This window comes from Thalassophryne amazonica, chromosome 1 (genome assembly GCF_902500255.1).
Source record: "Thalassophryne amazonica chromosome 1, fThaAma1.1, whole genome shotgun sequence".
In the NCBI taxonomy this organism is placed as follows: Eukaryota; Metazoa; Chordata; class Actinopteri; order Batrachoidiformes; family Batrachoididae; genus Thalassophryne; species Thalassophryne amazonica.
In genome coordinates, this window is record NC_047103.1 from 59952301 (window position 1) to 59971009 (window position 18709).

Sequence of the window (18709 nt, forward strand, 5' to 3'; positions counted from 1 at the left end):
AGACAGCACAATATTTCACAGCAAAACAGTGCACTTAATACAAATTTGTACTTTTAGCGGGTAGCTTTGCCTTGCTGTTACTATGAGGACCACAACAGTACTGACGGTAACAGCACTGACAAAAACTTGTAAAAACACATGTACGAGGTCTATTAGAAAAGTATCCGACCTTATTATTTTTTTCAAAAACCATATGGATTTGAAGCACGTGTGATTACATCAGACATGCTTGAACCCTCGTGGGCGACAAAACTTCAGTGTCTTACCTCAAAAAAGGCACTATCATGTACCACCACTTGATGGAGAAGGAAGGAAGGAGAGACTTGCAGCGGGCGCAGGTGTTCCGGAATAATCCATTGGAAATGATTACAGATGCCCAGGTCAGGAACACTTCTTCTCTGTTGCAGCGGACTCTTAAGTAAATAAAACTGTTGTGCACTGGAAGCATTTCTTGACAACAGCACTCACGAGGCCGCTATGACCATGAAAATAGTTGATTAACGTAAGACAGTTAATCTACAAGTTTAGCCGTTGATGTGAAACACTGATTAGACGGCCAATGTTGGGTGACTAACTGTTGATTAAGTAAGTTTAGTAGACTAAATGATGAGGCTGCTTTGTGAAACCGGTGTCGCAGACCGAATCCCCCCCCCCCCCGCCCTAAAAATTGGTCCGCCCTGTTTTCATGCGTCATTTTGGACCAGTCTCTAAACCCAAAGTGATCAAAGGGAATAATGCGATTATTAACCATCAGATGACAAGGTAAAACCTCTTAAATTGTTGTAAAGTCAATTTTAAGTAAACAAGGCCATTTTAAGCGTAAATGAGGCGATAACACTAACAAATTTTTATTTTTGTTTTGTTCCTGGGTACACAGTGTGTTTTCCTAACCTGTTATGTCTTAAATAAATAGAAAATAGTTGTTATTCCACAGAAACTTTGCTTCTGTGATCAGAACAATATTTTGAAATTTGTCTGTTTTCAAGAATATTCTCGATTCGCCTTCACTACTACTGAGTAGTCTACTAGAATATTCTTTAACTGCTAGAACTGTCCAAAACTTTCTAGTTTCCAGAATTATCTAGAAATTTCAAGAAACTTTTTGAACTTTCTAGAACGTAAAAAAAATAAAAAAAATAAAGTTTGTGCTGAATGTAGTCATTTTTCCATAGACTTTAGACATAAGCAGTTGAAATATAACACTTAGAAGCCAGGAACAAAAATTGTGTTACAATCAGTGAGTCGCTACTGACGCTTTGAAAATACGGAGCCATGGTGAATGCATCAGCAGCAGCTCATCTGGCTGTTGCGCTCTGATCGCTTCCTCCGTCTTTTATTATGAAATAATGCTGAATTTATGTGGAAATGATTGTTGTACAAAAGCTTCAGATATCTGTCGCTGAGATAGATGATGACGAGTGCAGTTTTAAGCAGAAACGAGGTGATAATCGGTGAACCACTGCTGACGCACAGAAATGATGCATGCGCAGTGAAGGCAGGGCGGACCAATTTTTAGGGGGACTGTTCGGTCGGTGACAACAGGCAGGTTTTTTCAGGCTAAGGTGCAAACGCATTCTGGTGATGCACAACAGCAACAGACCCACTCTATGGTGGACCACATCTCAGTTTTCGACTAACACACTCAGCTTGAGTGCAAGTAGACATGGGTGTAAAAATGAAACTGCATGTGGTGAAAATTACCAGTGACACTAGTACTGTAATGTGTGCTGCTTTACATCAGTTGGGAGAGAGGATGCATATTGAAAATTCCCAACTGGACAGTGTGGGACAATTTAAAGTTTTTAAGCCAAGGTGTATGTAAACTTATAAGTTAAAGACTGCAAAGTGCTGCACTTCAGTGACTCCTAACTTATAAGAAAGCAATCTTGTGGAAGATAATGGCTACACCATTGTCTTGTTTTATCTTGAGTGACATATAAATATAGGAGGAACGAACAATGATATAAAAACACCTCATGTATTTTACATTTTTATTTGTTCATCAATGTAATGCTGAGCCATTGTTCAGGATATCCAAATAAAAAAGCTTATAACAGAAGGTTTGTGAAGTCATAACACACATGTGACCGCTCAAAATGTAACAACTTCTAGTTTGATCAAATTTAGCTTGTGACTAAACCTTAACATATACTACTCCTCCTCCCAGGTCCTTTCACTGATTCCCACAAATGTGGAATGCGTATGAAGGGTAACTCCAGAATTCCCCTGAAATGGTTTGTTTTGGCAAAGGTCAAGGTCATCAGGGCCAAAAGTAAATTTTTCCCCTACTAAACTTGGCAACACATACAGCGGGTAAACTAAGTATTTAACACAGCACCATTTTTATCAGTAAATATATTTCTAAAGATGTTACTGACATGACATTTTCACCAGATGTCAGTAGCAACCAAAGTTATACATATAAAGAAACCATAAATACGTACAGGAATTAAGGTATATATAATAAAGTGAAATGACGTGGGGAAAAAGTACTGAACACATGAAGTAAGGCAGGTGCAAAAAGACATGGAAAGCCAAGACACCAGCTGAAATCTATCAATAATTAGAAAGCAATCCTGCCCCTTCTCAGTGCAGAGTTCAGTCCTTCTCAGTCTCATTATCAGTGTCACAGAAGAATCATCTCATGATAGGTAAAAGCAAGGAGCTCTCTCAAGATCTTCATAGCCTTGTTGATGCAAAACTCATGGCATTGGCTATAGAAGGATTTCTAAACTTCTGAATATCAAGTGAGCACTGTTGATGCCAAAATCCAGAATTAGAAAGATCGTTTCACCATAAACTGGTGATGACCAGGTCTTCCTTGCAAGATTTGTGACGGGTAAAAATAATTATCAGAAGAGCTGTCCAAGAGCCAAGGACCACTTGTGGAGAGCAACTGAACAATTGTTTCAAAGAAAACAAGTAACAACCACCATGGCCTGTGTGCATACTCACCACATGACTCCATTGCTGAATAAAAAGCACGTTGAAGCTCATTTAAAGTTTGCTGCACAACATTTATACACACCTGTGAAATACTAGAATATAGTCTGGTCAGATGAGACCAAAACTGAACTCTTTGTATGCCATAATACACACTATGTTGGTGGGTAAATGGCACTGCACATCACCCCCCAAAAAAAACATACTAAAAGTGAAGTTTGGAGGTGGGAAGATTGTGGTGTGGGGCTGTTTTTCAGCATACAGCACCGACAAACTTCATATAATTCAAGGAAGGATAAATGGAAAAATGTACCGAGACATTCTTAATAAAAATGTGCTGCAGGGAGATGAAATGATGGACATTTCAGCAAGACAATGATCCCAAACATACAACCAAGGAAACTCAGCTGGTTTCAGAGAATGAAAATAAAGCTGCTAGAATGGCCTAGCTAATCAGCTGATTTGAATTCAATAGAAAATCTATGGAAAGAACTAAAGATCACAGTTCATAGAAGAGGTTCACAGAATTGTCAAGATTTGAAGATTGTTTGTGTGGAAGAATGGGCCAAAATCACACCTCAGCAATGCATATAACTAGTTTCTCTGTGCATGATGCATCTTGCAGCTGTCATTACCACCAAAGGCGTTTGTACAAAGTATAAAATAAATTCCAGCAAGTGTGTTTAATACTTTTCCCTGTATCATTCCATTTTATCACTTATAACTTAATTACTGCACTTATTTGTTTTGGTTTTGTTGTATGTGTGGACTACTTGGGTTGTTACTGACATGGGGAAAATTTCACATCAATAGCACCTTTAGAAATATATTTACTTAGTAAAATTGTAACATGTTCAATACTTATTTTACAGGCATTAAAGCAAAGAAAAAAAAAAAATCTTATGAGAATTTTTTTCACAGCCAAATCATAAGCTGTTCACCATCTACCTTTTTATAGAAACCCTTTAGCAATCGTGTCCTCGAAGTTTAAGGTAAAACAACCATTGCTGCTCTTTTCTAATACAGTATCCTAATATAGAAAAACTTTAACGTACACATTATTTAAATGCTGCAGCACAAACACATTTTAAGGGGACAGCTTTTACTTCATTCAATACCAATTAAAATCTCAGGCCTGTAGCCAGGATCTGAAATGAGGGGTTCTTTTTGGTGAAAGTGGACCTTTGCTGGCTGGGGGCCTTGAGCGGCCCCCAGAAATCCAGGGATGTATTCTGGAGGGTTTTTTGATGACTATTTTCTCACCCTAATCTCCCCAATGTAGTTGTACAGCATAATGTGTGTTGCATATGTATTTTCTTTTGCACATTTTCACCTTTTCTTTGCCTTTAACTAAAAATGATATCAGAACCTGCACGTTTGTTTGATAAGATTACTAACCACAAGAGCCGTAATCACTGTCATATTTTTTGCTTCCTTCATCTTAACTGTCCTGATTTTAAAGCTAGAATCCCGAACACACTCAGTTATGCTGAACTTATTGATTACATTACATTTAAGATACTGGTTCACATCCCACTTAATTATGAAGAAAAGTTAAATTAACTAATCTTTTATTTATATGGCTCATCAAATAAACTTAGTCCAGAACTACAGTAAAACGTAGGCCCAAAGTAATACTGATTTAAACAATTTAGTTGTTAAACTTATTATTATAAGTAGTGGTAGTATGAAAAAATGTCTTCAAAAGTGGACCTGTAATCAAGGGGTGTTGTGAAGGGCATGTTCCCCTTACAGCACCCACTTTCCATCTGGCTTTGCCCCTGGTTTGCAGTCTGTGAGCAGGAACAATCAAGAATTTGTGTACGTATGTGGCAGCGTGATGTGATTGAGAGGTAAGAAGGTTTTATCAGTGCATTTACATCATGCTGTCCTCAGAAGGAGATTTTAGGCATATTTTGGAAAAAAAAAAAAAACGTTAGTATTCATTGTTATGCGTCACGGATCTGCAACTCTGTTTTTGGTTTAACCACAGCAAGGACACTCAGAGCAGACTTTGAAAGAATAGAAAAGTTTAAAAATATGTTTGTAAAACTCTGTTCTTTGGTTGCTGTGTCGGTACTGTGCTGAGACACTCAAACACACCGGTTCCCCATCTCCCAATCCCCCTTCTCCTCCTCCTGCCGAGAGGACACAGAGGAACAGACACAGGGACTCCTTGCCAACAGACACGTTATTCTAAAAATCAATTCTTGAGCGTTTTGAATTCAGTAAATTTCATATCTTGCATCCAGCCTTGATTTTGTCAGGACATCATTGCGAACGCTGCCTTTTGGAAGCCCAATTGACAGAAATCCATCGTAGCAATGGAAAACTTTAATCCCTGTATTTTACCTGCTGTATGTAGGTGTGTACTTGAACTGCCCAGGCGAGATCAAATTTATGAAGGTCCCATCACTGAGTTCAAGATTGTGGAGGTCAAAATCAAAATTTTGTTTTTCATTCTGATATGCACCAAATGTGGCACACAAGTGGATTCTGAAATTGCTCAGGCAAGTTCAAAATTAGCAATGGTCAGTCATTGGAGTCAAAGGTCAATTTTTTTTTTTTTTCCACTGACATGCACCAAACCTGGCACACTTATGGAGGTGGGTTCTGGAATTGCTCAGTAAGAGCAGGTTTGCCAAAGGTCAGACTTTATGACCAAGGTCATGTCTGCCTATCGCTTCAGGGTCAGTGGATTGAAAGAATTAATTTTGTTAAAAGGTTAAGGAATTTGATTTTCAAGCCCATTTGTACTAATTGTGGCACACACTTTGGTTGACCTTGCCAGGGTAACACTGGAATCCAACTGAAGTCAGTTATTTGGGTGAAGGCCAAGGTCACTGGGGGCAAATGTTAGGTTACTGTCTTCATGCCTGTGAGTATCACTACCTAGTCATGTCAAATAAAAGGGAATGTCACTTTTCCTGGTTCTCCCTGGCAGTAAATTATATTTAATAGCAAGTGCAAAGCAATGACCAATGTTGTAACAGTACAGATCACAACTTACTTTCATTATTTTGGCTATAGTGTTACATCTTTAGTGGAAACCTTGAGATTTATAGGTTGCTTAATCCTCCATCACATATACCACCCAGTGGATTTGAAGAAAATTCTTTGTGGGCATTTTTTATTTTATTTTTTGAGCATAACTAGAAAATATTTACCTGAGTGCAGAAAATAGCAGATTCAATGTTCGTATGTACGATTCAGATGCGCAGTCATAAGGAGACTAACTTGCACTAACTTCATAATCAGAAAATACCATACTGAGCTGATTTAAAATAAAAAAATAAGATTGTGACATTTTCTGTATTTTACAGAACACTTCAGTTATTCCATCTCTAAGCACCAATGCCACACAGACATTTAGAAAGTTAAGAGGTCCTCCAAGGTAGCACATCAGCGACACCGTTTTTGCGCATCATTTTGCAACTTCTATTAGTTTAAGACAACAGCATTGTGAAAAACATGATGAGAAGTTCACTTGGTTTCATAAAATTTTCCTACAAAAACTTGCATAATGAAATATACATTCATATATTCAGTTGCACATGGAATATAGTTATATAAAATGTTTACAAATAACTATAAAAATATATATAAAATCAATGATTTGGTAATTTAAAGAAGACCCCACTGACTCTGCTCATCCTTTGATTGCTCTGCTGTATTGCACTTCTGGTGGTTTTGGACTTGGTTCACTTTGGAGGAGAACAGCATCTAGTCAGCATCGGACTCACGATTGCTGATGTGGCCCTCAGTTCGGGCTCATTTTGTCTCTTTGCACTCTCCGTACCGACCGTCCATGTGCCGTGTCAGTGCACCAGTGCCACATGGGTGAAGTCTATAGCTGCTCGCTGCACCCTAATCTTGGAGATGTCACTATAATCCAGGGGATTCTGCTGCAAAAAGAAGACACAAGGTGACATAAACAAGCCTGTGAGCTTTAAACCTTAATCAAGACAGGAGGAAAAAAACAAACAAAAAACTGAGACACGCACAGCTTTCTGTTTCCTTCTCACAGATGTAACTTATGAGGTCTTCACAGAAGAAATCATTCCATAATCCTTCATGGATGAGCCCTGCACAGTCTTCTCCAATTTGATGCCCATGGCCCCAGTTATCAGGCTGGCCAGGCTTCCAGTTTCTGCAAGTAAGCAGCAGGGGGCGATGATGCATTAGATTTACAGCATACCGCATGGTCAACACAACACGGTGTGAAAGACATCAGCATTCACAAGTCTGTTTTATTTCAGCAGACAGCTGAAAAAAAGCTGTTTAACATGAGTATCAACTGGATGTTTTGTGGTAGTTTTAACCAACTGCAAAGCCACCACTTTACACCCTTCAACCATAACACCGTGACCACTGACAGGTGAAGCGAATAATAATAATTATTATCTCGTTATAATGGTAACTGCAAGCAGGTGGGATATATTAGGCTGTACATGAAACATTTTGTCCTTGAAGTTGATGTGTTGGAAGCAGGAAAATGGAGGTGTATAAAGATTTCTGATTTTCACAAGAGCCAAACTGTGATGGTTAGCCAACTGGGCTACAGGATCTCCCAAATTGCAACTCTTGTGGGATGTTCCAATCTGTTGTGGTCAGTACCTTCTAAAAATGGTCCAATGAAGGAAAACCAGTGAACAATCCAATTGAGTGTCTGTAGGATGTACTGGGCGAACCATAACTGACTCAGACGTGCTGCTGCTCATGTCATTTCAGAGCGTCAGCAGGAATTTAATTATCCAATTATTGCCTTGTTTCTGCTTAAAGCAGCATTGTTTCTGCTTAAAAATGACTTTAGAATGATTTAAGAGGTTTGTCAATCAATGTTTAATAATCACATTATTCCCTTCGATGGCTTTGAGTGAAGAGAGTCATACTCAGAGAGTCAGACTCAGACGTGGTGCTGTTGCGCTGTGATTGGTCCCTCATCTTTTATTATGAAATAATGCTGAATTTATGTGGAAATGATTGTTGTACAAAAGCTTCAGATATCCGTCGCTGAGATAGATGATGACTGGAGTGCAGTTTTAAGCAGAAACGAGGTGATAATCAGTGAAATGCTGCTGACGCTCCGTAATGACGCATGTGCAGTGAAGGCAGGGGGGACCGATTTTTTATTTATTTATTTATTTTTTTTTTTGGGGGGGGGGGGGGGTTGTGGGGGAGTCGGCTGGCAACACCAGTATCACAACGGAGTTTTCTACAGCTGCAGTGTCTTCAAGGTATCGTCTCCAAGGTAATTATTTATAATATTCATATTGTAATGTCTTGGTAAAACAGTTGCATTTTCATTCCTCCTTCTGAGTATCCGTAAAATTATGTTTATTATACATTTAACATCTCATCATTATCGTTCAGATGAGCTGTGCCGACGCACTGGCTCGCACTGACACACAGTGTTTTCGAATAGATTGCGCATTGTTTACATGTAATTCACAACATTAATGCGTGCCAGAGATTTTGAACATTTCAAAATTTTCTTGCACGCAGCTGCACACAGTTTACAAGTTTACTCTGGCGTGCCAGATTGTGTGCCAGTGCGGCGATCAAATTTGTGCAAGTGTGAAGGTACCTTATGAGTTACTCATGAAGTACTGCACAGGGATCAACTGCTCAAATTTACACCACTCACACAAGTTCTACTTATCATTTTCATTATTCAATTTGCTGTGGAATAATAAAATGGTTAAAAATAGACTGCCCTCATAAAAGAAGAAAAACATACTCAGGAAGCAGAACCTGGGACAACTGGGAATGTTCATCAATGTAGAAGTGTTTTCTAAATGAGTACTAACGTGAAAGCAGGTTTAGTCCCATCAACCCAACGCCAAACGCTCTCCTCGTCTTTGTCAGTCAGTCCCATCCAGAAGTAACCTTTTCCAGTGGTCTCCTTCTTCAGCCATTTCTGAGGTCACACAAGGACAATAAATATAAAGCTGTGAGTGACAACTCACACAATGCAGGGTGGCGATGCTCTTTACTGCCACTACCTGGTGATATCAGGGGTTTTTAGACTTGCCTGTATAATTAGCATATACTGTTACTTACCTGCTCCTCTCTGTCACTGATGATCAGCAGTGAAGCAGAGTATGATTTACAAGTTGCCTTTGCATCATCAAAACTATGGAAGTCTTTGGAGAAAAAGTAGCATCTGTCTCTGTGATTCACCCACTCTGGCTGGCAACCTGTAAAAGGATTGATTTCATTACATTAATGACTGATGCATACCCTGCGCATCAAGTCAACATGCAGTAGATGTTTGTTATACAGTTTTTGACTATGTATGATTTCATCATATGAGTTAATTTTGAACTCAATCATACCAATGAATCACATTTTGCCGATGAATATATGTTTTAGATCATTCCTCTAGGCTTCTTGGTTGTTGAGATATAATATGTTTTTCGGAACATGTTTTCCTTGACCTTAGACCAAACTACTCCACAATCTAATCACCTCTAGATATCTGTCCAAATAATTTTCCCAGAATGTTTAAAGGAAATCTGTCCAGTCATTTTGAGTTATCTTGCCCACAGACACACAGGTATGTACACACATACAAGTGAAAACAATACCCTGCTATCACCGCTTCACAGTTCACAGGATAAATAATCAAATAGCACAATTACTAGTGCAGTTAGATTTGTAAATAAATATCAGAAATACAGCATGTCTGAAGACATTTATGCTGACAGAGGAGGTTATGATTGTTTGTAAATGTTAAAACTAATTAAACTAATTAAAACGAAATACAAAAAAAGTTGCTTATGGATTACAATGAAATTTTGTGGTGAATTGGTCCTTGGGTCAAGAAAGAATTGAGCAACTTATGGTAGTGAGCCAAATGTACCGTTACATTTTTCTTTTTATCCAGGTCTTCAGCATTTCTTTATGATCTTAACAGTCTTATGACGGTAAAAACCAGAATTCTGGTTGCCCTCCTCTGTCAGTTGGTGGCAGTAGTCATTTTTACCCCAGTAAAGGTATGAATGCAACTACTATACCTGAGGCCCACAAGGTAGGAACCACTGCCTCATCCTGCAGAGACAACGGGCCCAGTGAAATTGCTGAGGCTCGGACAGGGATTCCTGGTAATCCTGGTGGTCCCGGTGGTCCAGCAGGTCCTATTGGTCCAGGCAGTCCCCTTGGTCCCTGTTCACCAGCTGCCCCCATTGGTCCTCGATTACCTGGTGGACCCTGTGGTCCCTGAGGACCAGGCTGTCCATCTCTTCCAGGCAGACCAGCAGTTCCTGGATCCCCTTTTGCCCCAGGAGGCCCTGCCCTGCCTCCTGACCCTCGGGATCCCTTGGCTCCAGTGCCACCACGAGAGCCTGGTTGACCTTTTAAACCTGGCAGACCTGGAGGTCCTGGAATTCCTTGCTCTCCTCTGTATCCTTGCATCCCTGGAAGACCTTTGTCCCCTTTCTCTCCCTTCTGACCATGCTGGCCTGGTGGTCCTTGAGGTCCTTTGTCCCCTCTTGGCCCCCTGGGACCAGGGGGACCTAAAATAGGAAACAAACAGTTAAACACTTAACAAATTGAAGCCCCCACCCAAAACATTATTTACTGTAACAGCATTCAGACAACTGCACACTCACATCATGCATCACTCACCCTGTAAAATGGTGAAGTTGGTTATGAGTTGGGAATGTTTAGAGTCCACCAACTTCATCTCTTCCATGACAATAGAGAGGTTGGTGACCTCCTGGTCCAAACGTGCTGCCAGTTCCTCTTGTTGAGACTTCAGACTGGATGCATCTGTCCTCACATCTGACATGCTGCTGTTGAGGTTCAACAAGAAGTCCGAGTGACGGCCAATGGTCTCGGAACAAGTACGTAACTCATTCAGGTTAAGGTTGATGGCTCCTAGAAGTTGTGTGGTGAAGCTGATGTTTCCTGTCACACGATCTATACTCTGCTCGGACTCATCCAATCGTAGTTCTAGCCGGTCGAACCTCGTGGATGTAAGGTTACCAAAATCCCTCTGCTGGTCCATTAGCTCCCTCAGGGTCTGGTCGTGAGCTTCTGACAGACTGCTGGTGTTCTGGATCTGGTTGGCCATAACAGCAAGCTGTGATCCAACCTCATACAGACTGTCATTGTTGGCCTTTGCTTGAGCTGACGCATCACTAACCACGATCTGCAGGTTGTCCACCTTACTTCTTAGCCACTCTGTGTCAGTGTGCGTCTGCTGGGCTGTCTGATGAAGGCTTTGAAAATCATTGCGCATTTTCTGGATGGCCTGGATGGTGCTGTCCACTGCACGCTGCAGAACAGGAATGAAGATCGTCTGCTGGACCTGAGTGATATTCAGGCGACTTAAGCTGACCCCAGCCTGGTTCTGGAGTTTAACCTGCTGCTGGATTTCCCTTTGCAACCTGGCTGTGTCATTCTGTAGACCCTCAATAATACTGCTGTAGGACTGCAAGGTGCCATTTAGCAAGTTTAAGCTGGCTGTGTTGCTTTCCAGCAGTCCTTGAATAGACCCTTGACTGTTCTGGATACTTGAGTCAACATTCTGCAGCTGGCTCAGCTGAACTTGATCACTACGGATGCGTTCTTCAACCACAGACAGCTTCCTCTGAAGAGCCCAGATGTCATTCTTAAAAGTCTGGATCTCTGTGGTGGTATTCTCAGATTTCTCCCCTGTTTGATCATCTGAAAAGTTATAGAAAAATATATGCACTGACATCAATAACTGAGTTATTTTCCCTTCCATAGGCTTAGGTAATGTGCATAGATTAATCTTACCTAGCTTTTTCAAGTCACTTTCAACAGCAGTGATCTTCCCTCCATAGTTGGCGATACCTTCAGACACACTGTCGACTCGTTGCACAACTGCAGCCAACACAATACAAGTAGAATAAAGCTTGGTAGCATTATTAACTCACCACATAGGGATGACAGAATTGCCTACAACCACAGACATCATATGTAAAAGGGATCAGAGAGGGAACTAAAAAGTCACGCACAAACGCTATAAGGGATATAACTGCCAGTAGCAGGCATGCAATAAAGGTTGGCTTGATTAAAGTAATCTCTTAGATTAGGTCAATGTCTGAATCTTTATTTTAAAATAAAGACCACTGATGATAAACTGTGCAATAGTCATTGACAGACATAGAGGTCTGAGGTGGGCATGGGACACGTGGGGAGACATTGGTAGCGATCCTATAGGATGGGGAGTAACCCAGGGGAGTCTTCAGTAAACACGCAGTTCAAAGTCAGCCCGAAGAGAAGGACGCTGTAGCAGGGAGGGTCTTCACAACCCCACAGGCGACATCAACATTCATTTCCTCTGGAATGTGTCTGAGATTCCAGGGAATCAGCCCACTACTATCACCAGCCTTGCCAGGGGGAAGCATCCATTAACTACAACTGACCAGCATGGGTTCCCTGCTGGGAAGCTGCACAGCAGCAACACTTCACAGTTCCAAAGACTCTCACCATTCATGTCGAACAATAAGTTTTAAAATTTTAAAGCCACAGCGCGCCTTTCAATTATAGTTTCTTTGCAATTAGCACCACATACTTGGGATATGGACTTTGTTACATTCGTACTCCATGGACTTCAAACAAATGTAGACTATTGTTGTGTTTCTGAACTGCAGACCTATTGTGGGGAAAATAAATCTGTTGAGGAACTGAGGATGAGATGTTTGGGAAACATAAAATTGGAAAATGAACAATAAACCAAGACAAAAGTTGGGCTTTGTTTCTTGTCTTCTTCAAGATCCTTTGAAGTCATATAAAATTGTCTCATGAAACAAAGGAATACATGATCCCATAGAAAGACCCTTGGATCACCACATTATTTTACCAGTAACAAAAAACACAGCACAATGACTTCCAATCCACAGCTCAAAGTCGAGCAGCACATCTTGTTGCCTGGAAACTGAAAGCAGCAGAAGCAAACTTCCACATGTGGTACATACATTCCTAAGGCTTTTCCAAATGGTGTGTACATGTACTGCTCAAGGGTTTCCACTTTGTACTTTGTCAAAATTAACTATAAAATATGTACACAAAGATGGTGACGTTGCAAAAAGGCAGCAAAAGAAAGTAGACTGAAACGTTCTAAAACCAAGCTGAACTGAAAAGAATAACAACTTTGTCATTCCACATATATACATACATACAATGAAACTTGTCCTCTGCATTTAACCCGTCCTAATTACAGTTAGACACAATGCAAGCACTAGGAGCAGTGGGCAGCCACAGTCCAGCACCCGGGGACCAACTCCAGATGTAGAGACACTGCCTGGGTCAGGGGCAGAGAAAGGAGCAGACCCTAAATAAGCATGTTTTTGATTGTGGGAGGAAACCCACGTAGACACGGGGAGAACATGCAAACGCTACACATAAAGTCCGGGAATTAATCTCACAACCAGGCCTGGCGCCAGAAAAAAAATATTAAGGGGGCAATGAGTTTATCACAGGGAGCGGGGTCCCCCTCCCAAAAAAAAGTGCGCACCGGAGGGGACGTGCCTCTGAGCGTGCGTAATGAATTGGGTGCGCTCCTGGAAAGCTCGTGTATTTAGGCTACACCGTTGTAAGAGACTGACTGAATAAGAGTAAAGAGTAAAGAGTGATGACAGTATTTTTTTAATTATTATTTGAACGTATAGACCCTCGGTCAAGTGATCTCCTGCATACCACAAAACCAAACCAACAACTGATCTGAGAAACGACACGAGACAGTAGATTAACCCCAGATACAGCCCTCCATCACAAGCGGAAACACAGCGCAATTGGGCATGACAGTCACACAACGGGTCAAAGATAAACTTTTCATGTAGATATATTTACAACAATACATAACTTTTATCTTACCATAAAAGTCCATATCTTAACATAAAATTCTGTGTGGAAACTGGATGCTAGACTACCTCAGTGGTCTCAGGATCCTTGCCCTCTGCCGCACTGACAAGAGCAACCCTCAAGGGCCTATGCGTCAAAAATCGGTCTAAAAAGCATTATTTTCAATGAGACACGTTGCTTTTTAGATGCGTTGCGTCAAAAGCCGAGCTAAACCGACGCTTCTGACGGGAGCGCGCATTGCCGCATGTCGGCAGGCTGACGCAGTCAAAGTTCAATCCAATCCAACTTTCGATGCTCTGAGCTGTGACGTACCTTTGCATTGTCCAACAGGAACGATGCGTTGGGCCAAAACATGGAAGACTAGTGGCAGAAACCACTGATCGCTACAAAACGGATTGGTACAGAAACCACTGATCTCTACAAAACGGATTGGTGCAGAAACCACTGATCTGTGCAAAACATATGTGTCACAGGACTGCTCATTTATGGAACAGTTTTCTGAAGAAAAATCCTTCGAAATGTTTTTTGTTGTTGTTACCTCAGAATTTGTGATTACTGTTAAAAAAAGTTTAGAACACTTGTAATTAAAATAGCTAAATAAATCAATAAATGGTTCTTTAGAAACCTTTCATTTGTAAATTAAAACCACCTGTTATTTCAGATTAGATAATTTCTTGTTTAACATAAGGACATTTATTTTTAGACAAATAAAATAGCATGGAAATTTGTAAGGTCGGATACTTTTCTAACAGACCGGTCTATTAGAAAAGTATCCGACCTTATTATTTTTTTCAAAAACCATATGGATTTGAATCACGTATGATTACATCAGACATGCTTGAACCCTCGTGGGCATGCGAGAGTTTTTTCACGCCTGTCGGTTACGTCATTCGCCTGTGGGCAGTCTTTGAGTGAGGAGTGGCCCACCCTCTCGTCGTTTTTTTCATTGTTTAGGAATGGCTCAGAGACTGCTGCTTTGTTTGATAAAAATTTTTCAAAAACTGTAAGGCACAACTGAGTGGACACCATTCGATAAATTCAGCTGGTTTTTGGTGAAAATTTTAACGGCTGATGAGAGATTTTGGTCTGTTAGTGTCACTTTAAGGACGGCCCACGGCGCCTGACGGCGATCTGTGCTCCGAGGTGGCGTCGTCTCACTGTTTCAAGCTGAAAACTTCCACATTTCAGGCTCTGTTGACCCAAGTCGTCGTCAGAGAACAGAGAAGTTTCAGAAGAGGTCGGCATGAGGAGTTTATGCAGACATTCCACTGTTAAAGGAGATTTTGTAATGAAAGAACGTGTGGGCAGATTTGCATGTCGGGCCGGACCCGACCGCACTGGGTTGCGACAGGAAAAACACCTCCATTGGAAACCTTAACGGACAAACTGGAACATGCCCAGCTGTTAAACAATTTCTCAGATACTCACTTGTTGAAAGCCATCAAAAGCCGCCTGAATTTTACAAATGGTTTTCAACACGGAGGTGTTTTTCCTGTCGCGGCGCAGACGGATTTGCGGCGTCATCACGGAACCGACTCGGCAAATTTGCCCGCACGTTCTTTCATTACAAAATCTACTTTAACAATGGAATGTCCGGGTAAACTCCTCATGCCGACTTCTTCTGAAACTTCTCTGTTCTCTGACGACGACCTGGGTGAACAGAGCCTTAAATTAGGATGTTTTCAGCTCGAAACAGCCAGACGGACGCCACCTCCGACCGCGCCGATCCGCTTTGTGAGCTGTCCTTAAAGTGAAAGAAATTCCACAATCTCTCATCAGCCGTTAAACTTTTCACCGAAAACCTGCTGAATTTCTCGAATAGTGTCCACTTGGATATCCCTCACAGGTCCTGAAAAAAGTTTGATAAAGCAACACGCGCCGTCTCCAGCAGTGTCTCAGACAAAGGATTTCAGCCGAGAGGGCTGGACCAGTGCTCACTCAAAGCCTGCCCACAGGCGAATGACGTCACCGACACGCGTGAAAAAACTCACGCATATATATATACCACTCCTAAGATTAACACAAGAGTTAAGTACTAAGCTGAAGTTCACAACAGTTACACTAACAGTTAACTAACAGAAGTATATAAAAAAATGAAATGAAAAAATGAAAATGGGGGTCCGAAGAAGCTAATGCAAGCTAACCACTAGCGAAAATGCTAGCCGCTCCTAAGATTTACACAGGAGTAAAATAATTACTTAAAAAACTAACAGAAGTATTAACCAGGTAAAAAAGAAACAGCTATAAAAAAAATAACGACGGTGGGGAGGGGAGGAGTCTACCTAGCTAGTGAAAGCTAACTGCTAGCGAATTACAACAAGACTATAGTTAAATAACGTTCAGAGTAGATACAATTAATCACCAGAAGAGTGCTAAACAGAAATAAAAGAAACATATACAACCATGTGAAGTTCAGGATAGCGTCACAACAACAAACAATCCGTCAGAAACAAGTGGCCTTGCCTTTTTCCAGTTGCTGGATCACGCCTAGAAAAATGTGGCACATCAGCAAGGTGTCGTGGCCAACATTCCCTCTCAATGCAAGTGACGGTCCCCATCTAACTCTCCCTAAGGCCCCGTTCAGACTAGCTCAAACCAGATTCAATCTGGATTGCTTTCTAGCCAGATAGCATTCAGGCCTGTCTTTCAAATCTGGCTCAAGCCTAATTCTAGCCACATGTGCACATGTATGGGATGTTACTGCTTTCTGGAGCGGCAAGGACAACCTGGCTGTGTTTTATGTTTTTTGAGGAGGAATACCAGACTACTTGATGGATTATTAAATGCAGAGAGTTGTCTGGCTTTAAACAGGTTAACCTGAAAGTGTGATATTTCAGAAAGGAATTAATTTATGACCTCACAAAAAGTTAACTTTTTAAGCTTACATCATCAACCTGTACTCTGTCACTGCAGATGACATCAACTCTGCTATAATGACTGCTGTGACTGTTTTCTGACACTGACATCTGAACAACACATGTGCATGTGTGTGTGCACACGTGTGGCATGATAAGGCACAGCAGAGAAAGATTGTTTGCTTGACTGAGCGCTTTACTGAAGAAGACACTGGGGGCGCACAGACGTAGTTGGACGTCACGATCCTGAGCTAGCCAGGACAGACTAGACCATAGGTGTCAAACTGATTCCAGAAAGGGCCAAGAGGGTGCATGTTTTCTTTGTAACCACCAACTCCACCAGATGATTTCACTGATGAACTCTTCCCATCTGCTCAAAGTGATGTTCATCAGTGAAATCACCTGGTGGAGCTGGTGGTTACAAAGAAAACATGCACCCTCTTGGCCCTTTCTGGAATCACTTTGACACCTATGGACTAGACAAGTCAGACCAGTGTAACTCTAGGCCAAAGGTCTAAAATTTAAACTCTTCATTTGTGGTGGTATAAGCCTGGTCATCCTGCTCCGTGATATTTATGGCTGATTTTGATTGAAAAAATATCTTTGCATCCTCAGTACCAGGTGCCATATGAATGGACATTTTGGTGGAGTGCATTTGTTGAAAATTACAGAGAGATACATCCAGTATTGAGGCTGCTCAGGCTGAGAAGTGGTGGATTTGTCCAGGACCAATAATCTAGTCATTTTATTAGTCAATATGAACTTTAGGGAAGAACAGAGGTGCATCAATGTTGCTAGAGAACAAAAGTATCACAGAGCATGCTGCTCTGAGTTTGGGATGGAGGATAGTGAGGTACCCGCATGCGTAATTGCACACAGCACTCTGGATGTCACTGCCTAACCATCTGGACCTGAGAGTTTAGGCTGCGATGTGGTTCCCTTGACAGAGCAGTGCTTCAGTGCCAGTAAAAACCGTACTTCAGTGGGCTCTGCTGGAGCTGCACAGAGTTCACTCGCTGCTCATCTGGGATTAATTAGACCTGCAAGAAAACATGCAGCTTGGAACAAGCAGCACTGACTCCAAACACGGACATCGCTCTAAATGCACTCAAGAACCACAGATAACCTCCTGAACACGTTAACTTCATGGTATTCTCACAAATTGAAATTAAGGAGGGAGCACATGCAGTTACATATGGGAATGTTTAGCACAATTATAGCAGAAACATTCAGAGTTCAATCCTTTGAACGGTGGCGGGACTGCTTCCCGACCTGGAAAAAATGTGAAATCAACAACCAGGAAGTTCAGGTTCGCGCAGACTGAAGACCTTCCATGATGCTGTGAGCTTTGTGGGTGTTGGTAAAATAAACTGAGAGGCGGCTGTGGGCTGGAGAGAGAGGTGAGATGTGCTGAAAGCACAGAGAGAGAAAAGGCAGATAAGAATGACAATTTCAGTGGAACTCAAGGTTTCCTAGGGGGTGTAGAGCTGATGTTGTTGCTGAAGGTCTTTAGAGTTACAGTCATCTTGACAAAGTCATATTTTCCATTACTAGTCTTATAAATGGTGACAGAGAGACAATGCCAAAGAAACATTCTGTAATGTTTGGGCACAAGCCACTCTGGGGACAAAGAACTCACACACTGACAGGAGGTCTGCGATGTGCAAAGAGTGACTTGGCATCCTCATAGTAACACTTCGTTTTTCTTTTTTGGCAGATCATTGTCAAACAAAATGTTTGGATGTCCACTCCCATTGTAAAACATTTCAGAATAAGTTTAACATTGTAATACAGAAACTGTAATTGAAGAGTTGTTGAGAAATGGGGGACATGTTGAGCATACACTTTAAAAACATACACTTTATTTTGTGTGAAAGTAATTTTTATTGTCTGGGAGCAGGCATTGGTGCCATGTGTGACTACATCCACCACAACTATGGAACCCGAGTCCTAGATGGTAACCACCTCGACAGACAACCACCCCCACCTCTTGAAAGTTCTGCTATAGCCAGGTGACACATGGGTGTCGCCTTGGACTTTCCCAGCTACTGGCATCCTCAACTCCAAGGCACCTT

At 41.4% G+C, this 18709-nt stretch overlaps 1 protein-coding gene across 3 annotated transcripts in view; it reads right to left on the bottom strand.

The window, feature by feature from the left end:
* Positions 1-6558: 6558 nt before the first annotated feature.
* LOC117510908 (collectin-12-like) overlaps positions 6559-18709 on the bottom strand; it is a 134871-nt gene continuing 122720 nt past the window's right edge. The window contains exons 4-10 of one of the 3 annotated variants that reach the window (XM_034170828.1): positions 11710-11796; positions 10573-11616; positions 9954-10460; positions 9007-9152; positions 8754-8863; positions 6948-7093; positions 6559-6845 (exon numbers count right to left, since the gene is read on the bottom strand). In XM_034170828.1, the coding sequence (XP_034026719.1) occupies positions 6844-6845; positions 6948-7093; positions 8754-8863; positions 9007-9152; positions 9954-10460; positions 10573-11616; positions 11710-11796 (2042 nt within the window). In that variant the 3' untranslated portion in view covers positions 6559-6843. Of the gene's footprint in view, positions 6849-6947; positions 7094-8753; positions 8864-9006; positions 9153-9953; positions 10461-10572; positions 11617-11709; positions 11797-18709 lie in introns of all 3 variants that reach the window. The other 2 variants (XM_034170820.1, XM_034170812.1) reach the window with 2 other exon arrangements.